Source organism: Cnephaeus nilssonii (genome assembly GCF_951640355.1).
Source record: "Cnephaeus nilssonii genome assembly, chromosome: 22".
NCBI classification, from domain to species: domain Eukaryota; kingdom Metazoa; phylum Chordata; class Mammalia; order Chiroptera; family Vespertilionidae; genus Cnephaeus; species Cnephaeus nilssonii.
Window position 1 is genome coordinate 9,286,065 of NC_137093.1, and position 22,932 is coordinate 9,308,996.

A 22,932-nucleotide genomic window follows, 5' to 3' on the forward strand; every position below is an offset into this window, starting at 1 on the left:
TCCTCTCTGCCTAACTCGTTCAGCCCAACTCAGAGGCAGTCCGTGTCTTTCGATTGGTGGAGGGTCAGAGAGACGGCGCCTCTGATTGGTCAGGCCCAGAGGTGGGCGGAACTGAGCGGAATTGCATGGTGAAAAGGAAAGTCAATCAGGCTCCGAGTCCCGCCTTCTGAGATTGGCGGGTAACCTAGCAACGCAGGTACCTCCGGAGGTAACGTTAGGTAGAAAAACCTGGAGCCCTCCGAGCAGGTGAGTGACCAGGTGGGGAAGGGCTGGGAATGAGAGGGAAATGCGGAAAGGCGGCTAGCCTGCTATCCTTTGGCTCTCCGAGGGATCAGTAACCCTCATCGCGATCCCATCCCCGCCCCAGGTCCCTGCTCTCCAGCCCTTGTCTACAAGGACCACCAGACATCTTCCGTGACCCTGCCTGTACTCTGTCCCTCCGCTTATCGTCTCCATGGTCCTGTTTTCTCATCTCTTAAACGTGGAGCCACATCGTAGTGAACTAATTTCAAGTCAAACACAGGTGCTGGGGGTGAGAGGGTAGTTTATAAGTCCCCTATCATTCTACCTAAGGGCCCTATCTTCCAGGGTAAGCGTGCAATGCAAGGCATCTCAATGGAATGAGTGTTGATATTAGGTCATTTTGATTATGCCAATTTTTGCCTTTTGTGCTAACTTGAAAACGTAATTCCCTGCCCTGACCCCGTTGCTCAGTTGGTTAGAGCATCCTCCCCATACACCAAGGTTGCAGGTTCAATCCCCAGTCAAGGCCCATACACGAAGCAAGCAATGAATGCATACATAAGTGGAACAACAAATTGATGTCTCTTTTTCCCCTCCTTTCTCTATCTAAACTCAATAAATAAAAATTAAAAAAAAAACTTAATTACCATCCCTGCCCTTAAAATGTGCAATGACTTCCCCCACAGTCCCTCATTTACATAATTAAGACACAGGGTTTGCATTGAGGATTAAATGAGGTAAGACAATGAAGAACTTGGCATGGAGCTGAGGAACATAGTAAGGACTCAGTGAAAAGTAGCATTTTTCCCCTTAAAACAATCCGTCCTTGACTCTTCCTGCTTAAAAGAATTCCAACAGAGTTCTCTCTTTCCACACCTTAAATATTCATACATTCAGCCAGTATTTGCTGAGTGCCTGCTCCTGGGGGCTGGGGTGGAGCGATCCATAAAGGAAACTTCATTCCTCCCTTCATGGAACTTTCCCAGACGTCACACACCACTCAGAAAGCCTTTTGATGGAAAGAAAGCAGCTGTAACAGAGGCTGCGGGGCCATAGCATCAGTCTCCCCACCCCCGAGCTGGATGGCTGCCCAGGGCATCCCAGACAGAGCCCTGCCCTGGCCTGGGCCAGGTGTCCGTCCGGAACGGGTCCCAGGCATCGGTGGCCCGACATAAATGCCAGAGTTTTAGCTTGGCGTGTTCACTTGCAGTAGAAGACGGGATGAAAGGGGCTAGTCTTCCCTGTCCGCTCCATTGTTAGGTGCCCCCACACTTTCCTTTTTCCCCAGGAGAGGAGACCTTGGGGCAATGAGGCCCATGTAGCACCTGACTCATGCCTGAACTTATTATAACACTTCCCTTTGAAGAGGGCTTTTAACTCTCCAAAGGGCTTTCCCATGTGCCACACCACCCCCCTCCACCAGCGCCCTTTGATGTGGCTGGGACAGGTGTATCCCCAGGAGCCAGAGAGATAAGGGACTCTGACTCGCCCAGACTTATTCCCAGAGCCTCTGACAGGGGCGAGTTTTGCACCCAGGTCTCCTAATACCAGTTTGTGACTCTTATCTAGATTCTGTAACTGATGCTGGCTTTATTTTATTAATTTTATTTTTTAATTTTGTTGTTGTTGTTGTTGTTAATCCTCACCCGAGAATATTTTTCCATTGACTTTCTAGAGAGAGTGGAAGGGAGAGGGAGAGACAGAGAGAGACGCATCGATTGGTTGGCTCCCACACAAGCCCCAACCAGGGCTGGGGATCGAGCCTGCAACCTTGGCACGTGCCCTGGACCAGAATGGAACCTGGGACCCTTTTGTCTGCAGGCCAACACTCGATCCACTGAGCCAAACCGGCCAGGGCCCTGATGGGGCTCAGGACGACACAGGTGTCAGCTTATCAGACAGAGCTGGCACAGACTTCCTTTGAACCTGGATGGAGCACTAGACCTGTGATGGGAGGCCAGGAGTTTATGGCAGAGCAAGGCCTCTGTGGTCTAGACCAGTGGTTCTCAACCAGGAGCAGCCCCACGCCACACTCCGCCCTGCAGGGACATTCGGCAATATCTGCAGACACTGCCTCCTATTGGTCAGAAACTGGTCGTGGGAGATGGTGCTACTGGCAGGGAGTAGGTGGAGGTCAGGGATGCTGCTCTCAAATAATAGCAGCAGGTTGTATCCTAACAGCCAATCCAATGCTTTTAACACGAGGGCTTTCCAACACAGGTTTTTCTTTTTAACCACAAACCAAAGAAATACATTCTCTTTCTTGACCCAGCAGATATGTTTAATTACAAATGAGTATTTACTCCATATAGTGCACTCTAATATTTTCTATTGTCTTTCATTTACTGATTTTTTAAAAAATATATATTTATATATATTTCTTTATTGATTTCAGAGAGGAAGGAAGAGATAGAAACATCAATGATGAGAGAGAATCATTGATTGGCTGCCTCCTACACCCTCCCCACTGGGGAGTGAGCCAGCAACCTAGGCATGTGCCCTTGACCGGAATCGAACCTGGGACCCTTTAGTCCACAGGTTGACACTCTATCCACTGAGCCAAACCAGCTCGGGCATCTTTCATTTATTTTTAACTAGTGAATTGATTTCACTCATTAACGGGCCACAACCCTTGGTTTAAAAAAGACACTTCTTCAACATAATCTGTCAGCCAGGAAAAGCCAGTGTTTTGCATTTTATAAGGTTATAATTTAAATATTTTTTTAAGTTTATTTTAGAAGGGTTCTAAACTCCTTACTAGGAAATTATTTCTTCTGTCTGCAACACCCAAAATGTTCCTATCCACAGTTGGATATAACTGGAAATAAACACTCCTAAAACTACACTTTTATCAAAAGAGGGATTAAAAATCACGATGAATTAATTTGTAAGGAGGAGGAAACTGGAGAATGGTGACTAGTTTCATGGATCTCTGTTCTCCTCTGACCGGGCTGTTTTTATTGATTTGAGAGAGGGGGGGGGGGACATTGATGTGAGAGAGAAACATTGATCAGTTGCCTCCTGTCCATGCCCCGACCAGGTATTGAACCTGCAAAACCTAGGTATGTGCCCTGACCAGAAATTGAACCAGTGACCTTTCAGTGCATGAGACGATGCTCAACCAACACTGGCCGGTGCTAGCCTTGCTTTTTGACAAGAGATCTGGTCTAGACTCATTGTTCTGTCCATAATAGTATCCTGCTAGAGTGAATATCAGGATGTAGACATTATTATCTTCTCCTTAAGGAAAGTGATACAGATTTTCCAGTTGCAGAGGAGATATCAAGTTTCCTTTTTAATGAAAAGTACTTAAGAACGAAAGTATACTTTAAAAAATTAAGTTGCTGATAGTACAACGTGGTCTGTAGATTCGGCAGACATCCCAAAGGTGGCCTGCTATGGAGAGAGATTTGGGCAACACTGCACTAGAACTAACGAGGGCCTGTTACCTGACCCATGAGGTGGGACATTCATGCTGCCCTGTGAGCCCTGTCTTGTGATCAGTTATAAGGCGTGTCTTAGTAATTAGTTGAGGATAAGTTCCAAAGTATACAAATGATTGACTCACATTATAAAAATCAATGAGAGATGATTCAAAGCTTCAATAATTTAGTCACTCGATTGCCTTCTGATGAGCTTCCTTAAAGAGAAAGGGATGGAATGACAGCTCTATTGTTGCAAACTGTGTCTAATCCTGGGTGTACCCATGAGAAGCTGACACCAGCAGGAACAGGTTGTGGCTTAGAAAGATCAGGTTGTGTGTGTGTGTGTGTGTGTGTGTGTGTGTGTGTGTCTACACTTACTTATGTAAAACAAAACTATGAATATTCATATTTGTGGTTGTTCAGTAGATTGACTGCTATAGGAACTAAATCTTATCTTTTTTAAAAAAATATATTTTTATTGATTTCAGAGAAGAAGGGAGAGGGAGAGAGAGAAACATCAATGATGAGAGAGAATCATTAATTGGCTACCTCCTGCATGCCCCCTACTGGGGATTGAGCCTGCAGCCCAGGCATGTACCCTTGACCAGAATCGAACCTGGGACCCTTCAGTCCACAGGCCGACTCTCTGTCCACTGAGTCAAACCAACTAGGGCCTAAATCTTATCTTAAACGCTTCTGTTCCCTAAGTCTCTGCTTGACAGGATTCATTGAAACTGGACCAGCAAAGACTCATTCTACTGTGTCCACCCTAGAAGTCAATCTTAAAATTGGGAGACCGGACGGAATAGTGGTTATGGGGCGCAGGCTCCTGAGACAGGCTGCCTGGGCTGACATCCCAGCTCTATCACTACTAGCTGTAAACTAAGGAACACTTCTAACCCCTCTCTGCCTCCCTTTTCTCATCTATAAATGGAGGTAATAAAAGCTCCAACCTCATCAGGTTGTTATGAAGAATAAAGGAGTTAATTCATGTAAAGATTTAGAATAGCCCTGGCTGGTTTGCTTAGTGGTTAGAGCGTTGGACCATGGACTTAAGGGTCTCTGGTTCAATTCCTGGTCAAGGGCATATTCCTGGGTTGCAGGTTCGATCCTGAGCCCCATCAGGGCGAATAAAGGGGCAATCAGTCTATATGTCTCCCCCCGCCCCGCCCGCATCCTTCCTCACTTTCACTCTCTCGAAATTTCAATGGAAAAAATATCCTCAGGTGAGGAATAAAAAATAAAAAATAAAGAATTTAGAGTAGTGTTTGACACATAGTATGTTCTCTGGTATTCCTTAAAATGAGATTCCCCCATCTGTCCCCCACACACATATACTCCAGTTTTCTTTGCTTTTTTTAAATTGTATTTGTATTGATTTCAGAGAAGAAGGGAGGAGAGAGATAGAAATATCAATGATGAGAGAGAATCATTGATTGGCTGCCTCTTGCACGCCCCACACTGGGGATCGAGCCCGCAACCTAGGCATGTGCCCTGACTGGGAATCGAACCGTGACCTCCTGGTTCATAGGTTGATGCTCAACCACTGAGCTCCCAGTTTGTTTGTTTTTAACACCCTCTGACTTGTCCACGCACCAGTGTTAAATTTGTGGGGTAGTTGTAAGGTTAAATTTTCTTCCCCTTTTCCTCCTGAGGGAAAAAATATATATAATTTACCTCAAAACCTTTTTTTTCCTTTCAAAACGCTCTGAGAGTGAGAGTAATAAAATATCTAACCAGCCCCCTTGAATGAAGCCGAGGTATAATTTGCATGATAAAGATATATTTCCATTTATAAAGTTCATCAGCAGAATTAATGACAAATAAAAGGAAGATCCAATTAAAGTTCCCCACCCATTAGCAATCTTGCTTCAACTCTCAGGGCAGGAATTTTCAAAGGAGAGGCTGAAGTTGGAAATTATTTCAATATGAAGGTTGGTGGCATTAAAAAAAGGACACGGAATGGTCATATTAGAATTCAAGGAAAAGAGATTCTCCAGTGATTTTTGTCATCACAGTCAGACGCGCTCTCCCCCCCCCCCCCCCCATCCTAGTTCCACGGGCTTTTTCTTGTTCACCCAAATGAGCTGTCAAGAACTGATGGGCGTCATCATAATCAAAGAAAACAAGTTTGCCCTTTAAAGCAAAAGAGGTAATTTGGCTGAAAGCAAATTGGAAACATTTCATGTAACGTTGCATTTCCAGCCGCCATCCCCGAAGAATTCGGGCGTTTTGATTTATGCCTGCGAGGTTTGGGGGGGAGGAGGAAAGGGGGAGGCAGGAGGAGGGAGAAGTGCGTTCATTAACCGCTTTGGTCCCATTCATCCTGTGGCCGTGGGCCACAGAGCCTCCATCCTCGGAGAGGATGGTCCCTGGCTGTCCTTAGAACGTTATCCTCAGGAAACAGCCTTAAAGGAACTCCGGAGATGGAAGGAAAAGCAGGAAGTGGGTGGGGATGGAAGAGATGCCTTTCTCCTCCGCTCAGTCCTCAGCTCCCGGAGGCTTCTGGGATCCCTCTGGCCCGGCCCAGGACAGAGCAGCCTCAGCACCTGAACTGGCTACCTTGATCCTGGTTTTCGTCACTTCCGGCATTTCTCTGATTCCCACCCCTTCTCTCTGTTTACTCTTCCTCCTCCTTTGCCTTTATATCTCTGGAGCCCGCTCCTACTTGTGTTGTCAGTGGCCTAGACTGTGTTGCCAGCTAGGGTTCTTTGGTCGCAAGCAACAGAAACTGGCCCCGGCTGAACGAACGGTGAACGGTGACGGAAAAGCTGAAGAACCGGGGTCCGAAAGGACGGCAGCTGAGGGGGTTCTGGGGATCTTGGTGGCAGGGTCCTCAGAACCCACCACTGGCAGGCATCAGCCGCCACCATCTCCCACCCACGTGGCCCTCGGAATCCCCAGGAGGAAGCAAGCAGGGCTCTCTGATCAGCAGCCCCACCAGGACTGCACACAGCGGGAGAGAGGATCCGAGTCCTGAAAGGGAAACTGGGGTCTGTCGCCTGACAAAGAGGAAACGGACCACAGGAAGGCCAGGACATCCTGTCCACTGTCTGCTCCGGTTATGGCAGCTGGAACTCGAGGCGTTTAAACGGCCTCTCCGTTTCCCCAGTGGCTCCAGGGCCCCGAAATTCTCTCCCCGTCACCCAAACCCGAAGCTGTCTTTCACTCCTCAAGTCCTGTTGGTTCCTTCTTCTGCTTGTCATGGGCTTGAACTGTGTCTGCAGCCACCCCCCGCTGTGAGGGAGGCTGAGAAGGAGCGCAGGGTTTCCGGCCTGCACGGTATAGGCTAGCAAGTTGGGATGGGGGCGGCGCCTGCCACCGGGGGCTCGGCACTGTGATAACCTGAAATGAGAATTCGGCCAAGGCTAGAAGCCCGGGAGAGGCTTCGCTGAAGAAGTGACACTTGAACTGAGAACAAGGAATTAACTTGGCAAGAAAGAGAGAGGGGTGCGTTGCAGGAAAAAAGAAACAGCATGTGCAAAGGCCCTGAGGTGGAAGGTTTATAGTATCTCAATATATCAGCCGGCCCCCAGTCCTTTCCCTGTAAATCATCCACACAACAGATCTCTCTCAAAAAATCTGATTTTATCCTGTCATGTTTCCTGCAATCAAAATGGATCCCACTGTCCTGCCAGATCAAGTCCCCAGTCTGGTGTTGAAGGCTGGCCGTAATCTCATCCTATTCTGTGACTGCAGCTTTATTCTCTTCCTCCTCTAGTTGTTGACCTGCATGCATGCATGTTTCATCTCCCCAACCAGGTTATAAACTCTGGCAGGACAGGAACCACGCCTGGCATCGCCTTCATATCCCCAGGGGCTCAGTAAAGACCAGACTAGATCTCTACAGGGATGATCTTTATTGCAGGGGGCAGCAGCAGATGTAAGCCGACCAGCTGCGCAGCTCTTTCATCACCTAAGCGAGAGATTATAAGGCCCCCTGGTGGCAGAGAGGCTGCTGAAAGGGAGGTGTGGAGAGGGAGCTGTCGAGGAGAGATCACTGATAGAAGTGGGGGGCAGATCGGATGTGTGGGGGAGGAAGAGTGTGGGGTGGCACTCAGGTTTCTGACTTGAGCAACTAGGATGGCTGATCATCAGGACAAGGGATAAAGAAGGAGCAGGGTGAGGGATGGGCACGTGGTGGGGGGCTAGGAGGGGGGCCGTCTGTCTTAGATGCTTCATGCTGGGAGCCCAGGTTCATCAGAGACTTCCGGATCTCCAACGGGGCTGAGACTCTAACTGGGAAATCATCGAGGTCCTGGACTTGGGATTTCGGTTTCCCTGGGCTAATAATATTAGTTATTATTTATTGAGCACTCACAATGTCCAGGCCCCGTGCCAGAAACATCCCACAGAAGCTGAAGATCCCTGTCTTATGGCCGATGAAGCCGGGGCTTAGGGGAATTAGATAAAAGCCCAAGGTCCGCCAGCAAGGATCTGAACCCAAGCGGGGTGGCTGCAGAGAGAGCTCTTAGTCATCATGCCATGTAGCAATGTAAGTTATTGATTTCTGGTTGCCCCCGTAGATTTTTCTGAAGCGGTCTTATAAATAGGCGTTTTATTCTGTAACAGCTGAAGCTTTCCAGAAAACTTGCAAAGATAATACAGAATTTCCGTATGCCCTCCATTGGCTCCCCCTACTGTTCACATCTTACATAAGCGTGTTACATTTGTCCAAACTAAGACACTAACACTGATGCAATGCTATTGACCAGACTATCCACTTGATTGGGAGTTCACCAGTTTTCTTACTAACGTCCTTGTTTCCCTTTCAGAATTCAATCCAGGGTACAGCGTTGCATGTAGCAAAGCCGTTTTTTACACAATGCATTTCAAAGTCATTGTCCGTCCCACCCTGATTTAAAAACCCAGCGCAAGGTGGGCTGTGCCGGTCCTAGTCCTGTTTGCTCTGTCCCTGTTCTGCTCTGTGTCTTGGGCTGTCCTCCCCTCCCCCACCCTCCCCCAGCAGGCTGCATTGCCCAGGCTCCCTTGTCAGCTGTTCCTCACTGGGTTTGACCAATGGGAGGCACTGCTGTTAGACTGGAGGGCGGGATGAAGGGAGAAGCCCAAGTACTTCTCCCTCTTTGCTTTGGGCTGTTTGTGGCAGTGGCCACAGGCCCTCTGGAACTGCAGCCTCTCCCGGATAGGAAATGGCTGGGGTTCCGGCTTCCCCCGGCTGACCCTGATCCCGAAGCTCCCCACCTCCTCCCGGGGTGGCTTCCTGCCACGAACGATTTAACCATTGCCGCTGGGGGGCTGGCAAGGGGGGACTTCACCTTGCCCTGGTTGGCCTCTCAACTCCTCCATCACCTGTGTTACCAGTTTTCTGTACTTAAATACTTAGAATGATGTCCACATCTTTGGTTGGTCCCTGCCTGACACTTGTGCCCAAGACCCACCTCCACACTTGGCCCTCCTACCCCTGTGGCCCTGACGCTGTCACAAAGCTACCAACTGCTGTCAGTGAGGGCCTCTGTGGACAAGCTGCAGAGCGCCTACAGTGAACCCTCAAAGCCAAGTTTATGGTTGACGTCTGCACAGCTCTCCTAACTGCGTGCCCCTTCCTTTTTCAGGAAAATAGAGGCAGGAGACCTGTCTAGTCTGTCGAAGTCTCCCAGGGCCCACAAAGACCAAGAAGGCTGCTCGTGACATGGCGTTAGACATCCTGGCCGTGGGCGCCCTCTACCAGGGCCCCGACATCAACAAAATGAGGGGGATAGCAGAGTCGCCCAAAAAGGCAACTTCCGCACCAAAACCCTTCGCCCCCTTGAAGACCAAGCTCACCACCATCGAGACCAAGAGGATCATGTCCGTGCTGGATGAGACCATCCAAAAGGTGGAGTTGGTGACGCTGCTGTCCTCCGTGGCAGCCAACATAGAGGACCTGGAGGGCCTGCTGGGCGAGGACCTCACCAGGGCAGTGCGGGAGCACGAGGACCTGTGCCAGGTCCTCATGGACAAGGTCAACTACCTGCAGGAGGAGGAGATGCAGCTGCAGGCCGAGGAGGAGTTCGAGGAGGAAGCCTGGTTCCGAGACCTCCTCCTCTCCATCGAGCTGCAGAAATCCAACCTCCTGCCAGTCATGGGGCAGATCAAAGACTCCACCAAGAACATCCTGAGACTCCTGCTCAGCAACCCGCAGGTGGCCCAGCTCCTGCGGGTGCAGGCGCAGGACAGGGGCCCGGGAGCCCAGGGCTTCATCGACAGCCTGGTGGAGCTCCGTGGCTTCCTGTTTGAGAAGCTGCTCACCAGCCCCATGGAAGCCAGAGACAAGACCCAGTTCATCCAGGACATCACCAAGCGGGACATGAGGAACCAGGAGGTCATCGATGCACTGGAGAACGAACTGGCCGAGAGAATGAAGAACAGGGCTGCGGAGGTATCGCTTACCGTGCGGGGCAAGTTCTGGAAGGAGCCCCACGGGGAGCCCAAACCTTCTGGCAGTTGGGTTCTCCCCCCCCCCCCCCCCCCCGCCCCTCCGCCCCTCTGCGCCCCCGCCCCCCACAGGGATTTAAGTAGATGCTTTCATTCATTTATTCCATGAATATGGTTTTGAGTACTTATGAGGTGCCAGGTCTTATAAATAAGCCCACATGGTCCCAGCCTCATGGAGTTCACAGTAAGGAAGATAGGACTTAAAGAGCTGATTTAATTACAGGTTTTAAAATATATATATATATTTTATTGATTTCAGAGAGGAAGGGAGAGGGAGAGAGAGAGGGATAGAAACATCAACGATGAGAGAGAATCGTTGATCGGCTGCCTCCTGCATACCCCTTAATGGGGACCGAGCCCGCAGCCGGGATTGTGCCCTTGACTGGGAATAGAACCCTGACCTCCTGGTTCATAGGTCGACGCTCAACCACTGAGGCACGCCAGCCAGGCTAATTACAGTTGTGAGACATACAATGAAGGGTAAGTATAAGGTGCTGTAAGAGAGGGTTATAGGAGAGCTGAACTCACACCCAAAGGGTCCAGGATGGTGAAACCAAGACCCGAAGAACGAGAGGGAGTGAGGCAGACAGGTGAGGTAGGGACGACCTTCCTGGCCAGGGGCAGGCAAACTTTCTACAAAGGGCTGCGCAGTAAACACTCTGTGTTTGGAGGGCCAGTCTCCGTTGCAACTGCTGAACTCAACTGAATCCCTAGTGTAAAAGCAGCCATAAGCAATCCATAAATGAATGGTCTATGTTCCAATAAAACTTTATTTACAAATACAGGCAGGCAGCCCAATTTGGCCTGTGGGCCTTTGTTTGCAGACCCCTGTCCCAGGTGGGAGGAGAGGGGGGAGTGTGTGTACCTAGGAACCCAAAACTGCCAGTGAGCCGAAGGGAAGGGGCAAAGATGGGCCTGGAGAGAGGGGCAGGGGGCGGATCACTTGGGGTTGGGGTTTGAGGCCTAATCAAGGGATGTGGTCTTTGTCCTCAGGGCAAGGGGCAGGTGGGAGGGGTGGAAGCACTAAAAAAATGTTTAGGAAGGAAAATGGGTGGGTGAGTGGTTGGGAAGAGATCAACTGAAGAACTTGTAGGCATATATGCATAACCCATGGACACAGACAATAGGGTGGTGAAGGCCTGGGGCAGGGGCGAGTAGAAGGGGTCAATGGGGCAAAAAGAGGACATATGTAATACTTTCAACAATAAAGATTTTTTTAAAAAAGGAAGGAAACGATCTGGACCTAATAATAATCATAGGTCCCATGTTAATACAGTTGGCCCATGAACAACACAGCTTTAAGCTCCACAGGCCCACTTATGCGTGGGTTTTCTCTTCTTTAGGATTTTCTAAACCACATTGTCTCCTGTCTAGCTTACTCTCTTGTAAGAATACGGTACGTAACACATATGACAGAAAAAATATGTGTTAACCGACTATGTTATTGGTAAGGCTTGGGATCAGCCTTTCGAGTTTATATATAAAACAGCCCAGTCCTCCACCCCATCCCTATTTTTAAAAAAAATATATTATTGATTTCAGAGAGGAAGGGAGAGGGAGAGATAGAAACATCAAGGATGAGAGAGAATCATTGATCGGCTGCCTTCTGCACGCCCCCTACTGGGGATCCAGCCCACAACCCGGGCATGTTCCCTTGGCCGGAATCAAACCCGGGACCCTTCAGTCCACAGGCCAACGCTCTCTCCACTGAGCCAAAAGGCCAGGCTGTCCCTGTTTTTGAACCAACTGAGGGCAGGGGACAAGCCAGGCCCTCAGGGAGAGCAGGTGGCAGTCCTCTGGGGCGTGTTGATCACACCTTCCTGCGTCACGCTGTGACTCTGCCAACTGGGCACCCCCACTGTGCCCCAGCAGGAGTGTCCCACTGTCCCACCCCTCTCCCCTGCCCTCCATTCATGCCAGGAAATAGAGGGGGTGGCCAAGAACCCGGGCTCGGGGTCAGACAGACCTGGCTTCAAATGCCGGCTCAGCTGCACCACCCCGGACAGACGACTTGACCCCTTCAGCCTCAGTTTCCTCGTCTGTCATCAAGCTGTCCCTGTGCCCACCGGCGGTGGGGCAGGACTCAGCGAGGTGATCACACAGCAATGGCTGGCGTCTGTGCTGAGCCGTGGTCACGTAGGTATTAACGCGGCCTCTCCTCTTCCGGGCCCAGGTGGAGAAGGAGAACTTTGTGATCCAGGAGCTGAAAAACCACCTGCACCAGGTGCTCAAGTTCTCGGAGAACAGCCTGCTCCGCACCAAGCAGGAGGCGGAGAAGCAGCAGAAGGCGGACTATCGGGCCTCGCAGGCCCGGGTGGCCAAGATCCAGCAGGACATCCTGCAGCTGCGCTCACAGTTCCACAACCTGGTCATGGAGAACCGGGAGGCCGAGCAGGCGCTCAGGAAGGTGCCCTGGGGAGCCTCTGGGCGGGGGACAGGGTGGAGGGGGTCCAGCGTGGAGGGCAGGGCTGCCCCAGCCACCAGGAAGCCCAGGGTGGAGCCGGAGTCCCCTGGGAGGCAGGAGGGTACAGCACACGGGCCTGGGGGCAGAGATGGCGCCCGTCCTGCTGCCGCACGCCTCCTCCGTGACCTTGGGCAGGTTCTCTCGTCCCCTGAGCCTTTCGGGGATGATGAAACCCACCTGTCAATACCGTGCAGAGGAACCAAAGGAGCATGTGAGCCTCAGGCCCATAACCGAGCCTCAGTTTTCACATCTTTAAAATGAAAGTGATCGCTGAAACCGGTTTGGCTCAGTGGATAGAGCGTCAGCCTGCGGACTCAAGGGTCCCAGGTTCGATTCCGGTCAAGGGCATGTACCTTGGTTGCGGGTACATCCCCAGTGGGGGGTGTGCAAGAAGCAGCTGATCGATGTTTCTCTCTCATCGATGTTTCTAACTCTCCCTCTCTCTTCCTCTCTGTAAAAAATCAATAAAATATATTAAAAATAATAATTTAAAAAAATGAAAGTGATCAACTCAGTCTTAACAGGAATTAAATGAGATGACAGGCAGAGGGCTGGTGCAGAATCGGTGCTCAGTACATACCATGCCCCCTGTGCCTTCTCCATCATCTCAGCCAGGACCCAGGCCCACTGCGCACTCGCGTGTTTCGAAGTCCCTCTCCCGACAAAGGGCACCCTAATACTTGTTCCCGGTTTCATTTTAGTGTCGCCACTCTTTTGAGCACCTGGCGGAAGCCACTGGCCTCTCCCCCATCAAATACCGAGGCGCACACGTCCACACTGGCGGGCAACCCTTGGGGGTCACAGGCCAATCTATGCTGCCCAGTTAAGAATTCTTGCTCTGTAGGATTAGGGAGCTGGTTTGTTATTATTTTGAAATTGAGGTGGAATTCACCATTTTAACGCGAACCGTTCGGTGGCATTTAGCACATTCACAGTGCTGTGCAACCGCTGCCTCGGTCTGGTTCCAGACGTTTCCATCCCTCCAAAATAAAACCCACACCCATTACGCAGTTCCTCCCACTCCTCCCCTCCCCCGGCCCCCGAAAACCACTCATCTCCTCTCTGTCTCTATGGATTTGCCTATTCTGGGCGTTTCAGACAAAAAGAATCATAAAACCTGTGGCCTTTCATGTCTGGCTCCTTTCACTCAGCATTATGTTTTCAAGGTTCATCCATGATGTAACGTGTAACAGTACTTCATTCCTTTTTATGGCTGAATAACATTCCATTGTATGGATGGGAGCTGATCTCTTTTAAAAGCAAAATTAGATCACGACCCTCCACTGCATCTAAACCCACCCAATAGCTTCCCCTCCCCCTTACACTGGAACCCAAGCTCCTCCCCCTGTGGCCACTCCCCCTGCCACGCAGCTTCCCGCTCTGCCCTCCCCGGGACCACGCTCCTTGGCCACTCCATTCCAGCCACACAGGCTTGACCTCTGTTCTAGAAACACCACAAGCTTGTTCCCATCCCATGGCCTTTGCATCAGCTGCTCCCTCTGCTTAGAATGTTCTGGAGCCAGACTGCTGGCTTCAAACGGAGCTCTAGCACTCACCAGCTCTATGTCCTTGGGCAAGTGAGTGAGCACGGCTGACCCTCAGTTTCCTCATCTGTGAAATGGAGGACCCACCTTGTGTGGATTCATAGGCGAGGCATGTAAGGCACCCACCACAGGGCCGGCTGGTGCGGAGCGTGCTTGGCATTGTTCATTGTACATACTAGCCTGTCAGTCAATGACTAACTGGATTTGTTTTTTTGTGTTTTTTTTTTTAGAAAAAATATAAAGTGGAGACGGAAATCGAGAACTGGATCCAGAAATACGATACGGAGATGAGCGAAAAGCAGGTATTTGTTACTGCACAGGTCTCTCTCAAGTGTATTTCCCACAATCCTCTAGGAGTGGGGGATGGGAGGAGAGGCCCCAGGATGGCCTGCGGTCTTGGCCAAGTTCTGGGCCTCCCTGCTCCTTCGGTAGGCTCCAGGGTTTGTGTAGCCTGGGGCAGTGAGGGGAGAGGTGGGAAGGGAAGGATCCAGGAGCTGTGAGCTTCTACACCAGCCCAGTGACCCTGGCTCCCTCTAGTGTCCACATCCCGTACTCTCTGCTCCTGCCGGCACCCAAGCCAGGGCTCATCCCCAGTGGACTCAGGCGTGGGCTTGCCTCGGCCACGTCCCTCTGCCACGCAGAAAGCTCCTGCCTGCCAGGTGCCAGGTGCCAGGTGCCAGGTGCCAGGTGCCGGGACCCGGCAGTGAGAAAGGCCGTGGCCACTTGGACGTTCTCCGCTAGTCACTCACCAGCCGTGGGCCCTAAGCAAGGGGCGTGGCCTTTCTGGGCCCATTTCTGCGTGATCAGCAGGGTCGTCATCCCCAGGCCGGGCAGGCTGCGGTCAGTGAGGCACCACTGTCGCCAGTGTTTGTGTCCCGCACGGGGTCTGGCCTGCAGGAAGTGCTCAGGGAACCGTAGCCTACAATATGGGGTGCCCTCAAGCCCCCACCAGCTCTGTGGTAACCTCGGTGGCCCACGGCCCTGGCTGTGGGGCCAGGAAGCCTGGTGGCACTGGAGTGTGCTGTTCAGGGAAGGGCACGTCGGGGCCTGGCTGCCTGACCACAAGTGCTCCGGGGAGGGGACCCTGGGGAGGCTGGCAAACGTGAGTGGAAGGGAGGGAGGTGGGTGTGAGCTACAGCAGGAGAGGCTGGAGTTAGACATAAGGAAGAACTGTGGGATTGAGTCCCCTGAGGAAGCCCCACTCATGCTCTTTGTGAAACGGACGGCTTCAGTGGCAGCAGCTTGCATTTTTTACGTCCCCACGCGTACCTGGCACCGCATCCAGTAATTGTGTCCGTCCTGTGTCACTTAATCCTGGAAACGGCTCCCACCCACCCCCTCCTGTGTTTGCAACTGTCACCCTGTTTCTGACAAACGAAGGCTTGAACCGTGTGGCTGAGCTGGGATTTGGACTCAGTGTGGCCAACCACAAGCCGTGATCTTTCCCGGGTCCCGGGACAATTTCAGTGGGGTCCCACCTCGCACTAGGATGGACCTCATCCCCTCTCACACACTCTTCCGGGCCTCGGAGGCAGAAAGCCTCGGGCAGGCGGCCTTGCTGGCCCCGAAGCCCCTGCGGGAAGGGTGGGGTGCAGGCAGGCCCGATGCCAGGTGAGCCCACCGCCCCTCCGCAGGACGAGTACGAGGAGCTGGACATCATCCACAAGGAGGAGAAGATCCAGCTGGAGGAGCTGCAGCAGAGGTACGAGGTGCTGGTGGAGGAGTTCGCCCAGATCCGGGAGGAGCGGGAGATCAACTCCAAGAAGCGGATGGAGGCCGAGCAGGAGATGATGCGCATGGTGAGGGCGGCCACGCTCATCCAGGCCGTGTGGAAGGGCTACCTGGTCCGCTCCCTGCTCAGGTCCAAGAGGAAGAAACGGGGCAAGGGCAAAGCCAAGAGCGAGAAGGGCAAGGGCAAGGGCAGGAAATGAGCGCCTCCCCAGCCCTGCTCTGATCCCCAGCGCGGCCCCCTCCCAGAGAGCCGGCCAGGGAGCCGCTGGGACCAGGAAGCCCCGGGGACCAGGAAGCCCGGCCATCATGGCTTTCATACCCTTTTCAAAATTAAAAGCCATTTTAAACCATTTCCTATGAATAAACCTCCTTTTACGCAGGGTGGTTGGCTGGGCGTGTCCATGCCTGCAAATGCCGTCCCCATGAGGGGGGCGCGCAGGGTGTCAGCACTAACCATTCCTCCCTTTAGCCTCCGTGGGAGGCCAGAGCCCGGGCTGCAGCCCCCTTGGGCCCAGACCAGAAGCTGCCAAGGTCACGATGGACACGTCCCCCGCCAGGACTGCCCACGGAGGGTGGGGGGAGGCAGAGCCCCAGCAGCACCGGCTTCCCTGCCCTCAGCCCCGCTCTGGGATTGCCCATTTGCCCACAGCCTCTCCCGCATCAGCGCTGTGAAAGCTCAGGAGTCCCAAGATCATAGCCCAGCAGCCGCCATGGGCTTTATTTGGTGCCCAGGCAGTTGAACAATGTATCTTTTTAAAATTCACTGCTGGTATTTAGAAAAAAATCGGGGGCCCTCACACAGAAATCCAGCTTCCTGCCTCTTCTGGAAAAATCTCACCAGATACCCTGGGCTCTTCCAGGGCTGAGCTGCAGCACCCCCTAGAGGGCGGAGACTGCAGGCTGCCCCAGTCCCCACCGCGCCCAGTCTCCCCAGACGCCGTGGCCTGGTCAGTTGCCCCTTATCGTCACACTCAGGCTGTTGCCTCTCTTTTAGTCTAGTCGGAGGGAAGAGAGGTATTTCTGGCTCATGTCTATTTAAATGGGGGAGGGAACTAATTCTTCTTGAAAGTTCTAGGAAGTTTAAACATCCCACATGTTTAAAATGCCAAGAGAGCTGCTGACTTGCTTCCCTCGTGCCCCGCCTGCCCCGAGCAGGTGTCTCCACGTGCATCCCTGGCCCTGGCCACTGGGGGTCCCTCTAGGACTGCTACCCAGATGTTTCTGCCCTTCCCTTCCCCAAGAGGCAGCACAGAACCAATGCTGGGGCTCCCGGCTGGTTCTGGGATCCCTGTGCTTCCTAAAGGTGCATCAGGGGAAAACGGGGTCAAGGCAAGGCCCAAAGCCCAGGCCCACCCAAACTCACCCGGATGCTGGGATCCTGGTGCGACTCCGTCTGAGCAAAGGCCCCGCTGCTGCCTGTAAGGGGCCCACCCAGGTGGTGCAGCTACAAGCCTCGGAGCAGGGAAGGCACGTCCGATCCCTCAGGCCTCGACCCTGAGAGCTCTCCAGATGCATGTGACGTTCTCGCCTCGGACCGCTCGGCTTGGTCAAGTCCTAGTCACTGTTTTGTTTTTTTGAAAAGGTGGGAAATGTATGAAACTCTAGCCCACATTCTGATCTCAGGAAGAACCAGCCGAGCCCCTAGTTAGTGGCAGTAGCTGAAACTGACGGGAGGAGGCCCCAGCGTTGCTTGAGGCCTGGGTTCCGGAACTTCAGGCCCCCACTCGCCACTGTCACGATTTCTGCTGCTTCCTCGCTGTATCATTAATCGTTATTTAACCCAACTCGGGCCTAACATCAGCTTTTCCCCTAAGGGAAAAATAACTAGTAAAAGTCACGGCTTTGGTGAGCTACTGACATATTTAATACGTGAAAATAAATACATGATCATTAAAATAAAAAGTCCACCCACATATCACCCAGACACCGTGCCAGGGAAAACTCTGAGGCCTCCAGACTCGGCTGGAAACTCATCCTGAGCAGGAAGTTTGGCTTGAAGGGAGGTTTGGGGGGCGGGGGGAAGAACCCTCCAGATTGGCGACCACACCATTTATTCATACTTGGCGGCAAGACAACGTGTGGGAGTGATGGGGGGCATCCCTGGGTTGGCACTGATACAGCATGTGGCTGCGACGGGACCAGAACGGGCGTCTCAAGGGGTGGCCTTCAAGTCCACGTTGTGGGGGCAGCAGGGAACCAGAGGTTGTCAGGACAGAGGGCGTCCCTGACCACCCTCGCCGTGCCTGCCACCGTGAGTGCCTCGCCGACGCCTGGGGGTCTCCCCAGAAGCCCCCCACCTGTGTCATCCTCTGAAACTCCTCCCCTTGCGGTGACCCCAAGGGCAAACCTGATGAAAGGACCGGGAAACTCACTTCCAAGGGGGCTTTGGTCTCGGGGTGGCACCCCCTCGCTGGGACGTCGCTGGCACTGACGCGCTGACTGACCGAGCCCTGGGAGTCACCAGCGGGCTCCGGAAGGTCACCCCCGATGGGGAAGGCCTGGGATCCCGAGGCCCACTCGTGTGGGGGCCACCGGTGGGGGGGCGGCCAGTGCTGGGGACACTCAGGTGGGTGAGGGAATGGGCACGCTCCCGCCTCAGAGAGCGTGGAGAGTCTAATCCACCCTTGGACACCTTCTCAGCTTCGGACCCCTCCCTGGGCTCTGTCTTCGTGGGAGCGGATGGGTGAATGGTGTGCTCTGGGGTCTCCCTGGGGTGGGGCGGGTGGCCCCTCGGGGTGGCTGGGGGTGTCCAGAAGAGCGTGTGGAGTTTTGAAGTAACCCCCTTCACCATCCACGGGGCCTCCCAGCAGGTGCCCACAGGTCGGGAGCCAAATAGTGACTCATCACAGTAAGAAGGAGTGTGGCTGATCAGTCTGGCAAAGGGAAGAGAAATGAAGTGAGCGAACAAACCCTACAACCTTAACACCCACCCACCCCACTCCACCCCCACCAGGCACCTGCAGCAGTAGAGAGGGTTGCCAGTAGATCCCAGAAGTCCCTGTCTCCCAGCCTGGCACCCAGTGAGGCCACAGCCCCTTCATGTACCACTACCTCCATCTCTGCTATTTCGCCCCTACCTAGCATCCAGTCCCCCTATTCCTTGGCATGTGCCCCAGGCCTGGTCAATTTGCATATTTTACTCCTCTGACCACACTGATTGGCTTAGGAATGGCCATCTGATCCATTCTGTCCAATCAGAGTCTGCCTTAGGAACTTTGCTGAAACTACTAGGAAAGATGTTTTTCTGCCTCTTGACCTTGAAAAGCTGGTGGATATAAGGGCAAAGCAGCTGGTGGCCTCTCACCTGTAACGTGTGAGGGAAAGCTGCACTAAGATGAAGACAGAATCCCAATGATAGTTTGAGCCCCGGTTATATAAGGCCCAAATTCCCTTTTTCTGCTGGAGCCAGTTGTGATAAGTTTTCTCTCACAACTAAGAGCCCTAATTAATATAATGTTAGTCTTTATAACCTTCACTTTTCCTTTTTCCCAGTAGCCTCATCAGCTAAATCCTTTGTAGTCCCTTGGCCATTCCGATTTGAATGTTTGAGTATTTACTGATGGGTTTTTGTTGTGGTTAGTTTTTTTTGTTAATCCTCACCAGAGGACATTTTTTCCATTGAAGAGAGAGGGAAAGACAGAGAGAAAGATCGATGTGAGAGAAACACACAGATTGGTTGCCTCCTGCACATGCCTCGAGGGCCCAGGCCGGGGAGGAGCCTGCAACCATGGTACATGCCCTTGACCTGAATTGAACCCGGGACCTTTAGGTCTGCAGGGTCTATCCACTGAGCCAAACAAGCTAGGGCTTTACAGGCCCTGGACTCAGCATGTCACATACATTATCTCATTACTTCTCACAACATCCACAGGAGGGAGAGGTTGATAATACCATTTTACAGACAAGAAAACTGAGGTATAGAGAGGGTAAAGCCCCATAGCAAGAAGGAGGGAAGAGACAAGATTTAAAACCAGCCTGGCTCAAGGACCAAGTTCTCGACCAGTAAATCAGACATATATATGCTTTCTAGACCTCTCATCTTTCATTAGATTCATTCTACAATTATTATTATTTTTTAAATTAATCCCACAACTGTGAGGTCCATGGTTTTAGACCAGGACTAAAAGTGTTCAAATTTCCAAATTGAAAAGTCAACCTTTTGCTACTTGGTTTAACTTCTCAAACCATATCTGGTGGAAACACGTCTGTCTGATACACTCTCTCATGTGAAACCCTCTACTTGTCAGCATCCAGCACAAACCTCCATCCTCCAGGAGAGCATGGGGTTGACTGTAACCTCCCTTGTCATGGACACCATACTTCTGCTAATACAGCCTACATTTACATCAGCATTTTCAGCCATGTTGTAGGTGTCAGTGCTTCTAATGTCAACCTGACCCTTGTCAGGTTGTGGTCCACAACGTGACACAATAACAAGTCTTCCTTTTATCTCGTTGAATTTTTATCTCCTTAAATAGACACCATTTCCTTTTCTTGACTAAAGTATGTCCCTCCTGGTTCAGCATGGATCCTAAATATGATTAACTAGTTGTTATGGAATGAATTGTAACCTCCCAAAATTCATGTTGAATTTTAAAGAGGTAATTAAGGTTAAATGAGGTCATGAGGGTGGGGACCTAACCCAATAGGAATGGTGTCCCTTTAAGAAGAGACACCAGGAGTATACAAATGCAGAGAAAAGGTCATATGAGGACACAGTGACAAGGTGGCCATTTGCAAGCCAAGGAGAAATCAACCCTACTGGCAACTTGACCTTGGACTTCAATAAATTTCTGTTGGTAAGCCCCCCAGTCTATGGCAGCCATAATCAAAACACCAGTCTTCTGTGTCTTTGTCCAAACCACTGATAAATACACAAGAAGGAACCCTGAGGTCCACTACTAGATTTCTCCTTCCGGATGATATTAATCCTATATAATAAAAGGCTAATATGCAAATCGACCGAACGGTGGAACAACTGGTCACTATGATGCGCACTGACCACCAGGGGGCAGATGTTCAATGCAGGAGCTGCCCCCTGGTGGTCAGTGCGCTCCCACAGGGGGAGCTCCGCTTAGCCAGAAGCCGGGCTCATGGCTGGTGAGCGCAGCAGCAGTGGTGGGAGTCTCTTCCGCCTCCGCAGCAGCACTAAGGATGTCCGACTAACAGCTTAGGCCTGCCTTCGGGGATGTCTGACTGACTGCTTAGGCCTGCTCCCCGAGGGCTCCTGGACTGTGAGAGGGCACAGGCCAGGCTGAGGGGGACCCCCTCCCCCAGTGCACAAATTTCGTGCACCGGGCCTCTAGTCTGAAATAATCCCAATAATCTAATTCTAATCTGATTACTTTATAACCATTAGCATCAGCTCCTGGTTTTCTAACTTGTTTATGAAAATGCAGCAAGAACCCTTTTCAAAATGAAATCTGAAACCAGCAAATCTATGTCATTTCATGGATCAACGACACCAATAATCTTAAGCAAACTGCTCTGTAATCTTGGGCCAATCCTGACCTCTCTGGGCCTCAGAGGCCAGCCTCACTACTATTTATCAAGAGCTTCCTTAAGTGTCAGGTTACTGTGCCCAGCACAGTACACACCTCATCTCATTTAATCCTCTCAGTAAAACCACTAAATCCCACTTTCTACAGGAGAAAATTATAGCTCAGAGAGGGCAAGGGGCTTGCCCAAGGTCACACAGCATGTGAACAGCAGGGCTCTAAGAGGAACCTAGGTGGCAATACCGAGTGCAGGAGTGCATCTCCCCGTGCTGTTACCTGTATTTGTTCTTCTTCCTTGGTGTGAGGGTCGGGGTACTGCCCCTGGAGGAGGCGGTCTCACAGCTCCCACTGGCCCTCGAAGCCCGTGGAGCCTCTCTGCCCACCCCCTTGGTTCTGTCGGCCTTCTCCACCCAGGGCGGGTCGAAGTCTGGCGGTGTGGGCCGGGTGCCTGCAGGGCTGCCGAACAGAGTCTCATCCACGTACGATGCCCTGGCCTTGACCTGATAGCCGCCCCGGCGGCAGCGGTGCTGACGGTGGAGGGTCTGCATCCCTCTGACGGCCGCTGCACAGGGGTCTTCATGCTGCCCGTGGTCCCAGGTGACAGCAGGCACGCGCTGCCCACCGGGCCATGCCTCCAGAGCTCCCTGTGAGAGGGGGTCAGGGTGCCATCCCTCTGCCATCGGCAGTGCCATCGGAGAACGACTGGCAGTCTCTAAAGTCCCCATCGCAAGGGCAAAAGGGTCAAGCAGTCCTCCTCAAAGGGGAACTGCCAACCTCGGGGGGACATTTCGGAAATTTGTTGGCCTTTTTTTTTTTAGTTGTCACAAAGATGGGGAGAGGGGTGCTGCAGGCAAAATTTTAATGAACATGCATTCCTAGTGTGTACTGGGTAAATATTTACAGAATGCTAGAGGGATAAAGCGTCCATTTTGGCACCAACCACAAAACAAATTATGGTGGGAGGGGGAAGGCAGGGCAGGTCTCTGAATCCTGAATAGATATTTATGGGGCAGGAAATAGCCAGTTTCACTCTCACGCCTACCTCCTGCAAACAGCTTTAGAAGCACCGTCTCACTGAATCCTCTCATCAGTCCTGTGAAGCAGCTTTATGTCTACAGGTGACAAAACTGAGGCTTCAAACGGTGACGTCACATGTGCCGGTCACACCTATAAAGCTAAAACAGAGGAAGCAAAATGTGAACCTGGCAGGAGTCCAGAGCTTGTGCGCTTAACCATTCTATTATAGGGGGGTCACGCCCCCCAACTGCCCAAACGCCCCATCTCCAAATCAATGTCCGGGTTGATGTCCAAGGATCCTGCATTCTTTTATTTTTTTAATTTATCTTTATTGCTGAAAGTATTACAACAATAATTCCCCCCCCCATTGTTCCCCTCCACTCCGTCCCTGCTCCCCCCCCCCGCCCCAAGGCCTTCACCGCACTGTTGTCTGTGTCCGTGGGTTACGCGACCCTGCATTCCTGAGTTATTTCTTACCCGAGTATCTTGGCTCCTGGACGTCGGCTACAACCCTCGGCGCCCCCTCTCCACGCGGGCTGGACTCTTCTGTGGGGGTGCCCGGGCACCCGCGGCGC

The 22,932-nt window shown here is 52.0% G+C and overlaps 2 protein-coding genes across 2 annotated transcripts; one reads left to right on the forward strand and one right to left on the reverse strand.

Moving 5' to 3' along the window:
- The first annotated feature begins 173 nt into the window (after window positions 1–173).
- On the forward strand, window positions 174–16,474 carry DRC10 (dynein regulatory complex subunit 10). Its single transcript, XM_079763121.1, has 5 exons — window positions 174–246; window positions 9,242–10,047; window positions 12,277–12,510; window positions 14,342–14,413; window positions 15,746–16,474. Exons 2-5 carry the CDS (start codon window positions 9,319–9,321, stop codon window positions 16,040–16,042), a joined length of 1,332 nt encoding a protein of 443 aa, XP_079619247.1. The 5' UTR covers window positions 174–246; window positions 9,242–9,318; the 3' UTR covers window positions 16,043–16,474.
- Window positions 15,830–21,941, reverse strand: RITA1 (RBPJ interacting and tubulin associated 1). The gene is given in 4 exon segments (XM_079763119.1): window positions 15,830–15,964; window positions 17,206–18,715; window positions 21,617–21,902; window positions 21,905–21,941. Coding segments are annotated over 3 exon segments (807 nt in total). The 5' UTR covers window positions 21,921–21,941; the 3' UTR covers window positions 15,830–15,964; window positions 17,206–18,210.
- Window positions 21,942–22,932: the final 991 nt, after the last annotated feature.

Coding starts and splice junctions, on each gene's coding strand:
- DRC10 (XM_079763121.1), top strand. CDS start 9,319: ATGGCGTTAGACATCCTGGCCGTGGGCGCCCTCTACCAGGGCCCCGAC. Junction 10,048..12,276: donor TGAAGAACAGGGCTGCGGAG/GTATCGCTTACC, acceptor TTCCGGGCCCAG/GTGGAGAAGGAGAACTTTGT. Junction 12,511..14,341: donor CCGAGCAGGCGCTCAGGAAG/GTGCCCTGGGGA, acceptor TTTTTTTTTTAG/AAAAAATATAAAGTGGAGAC.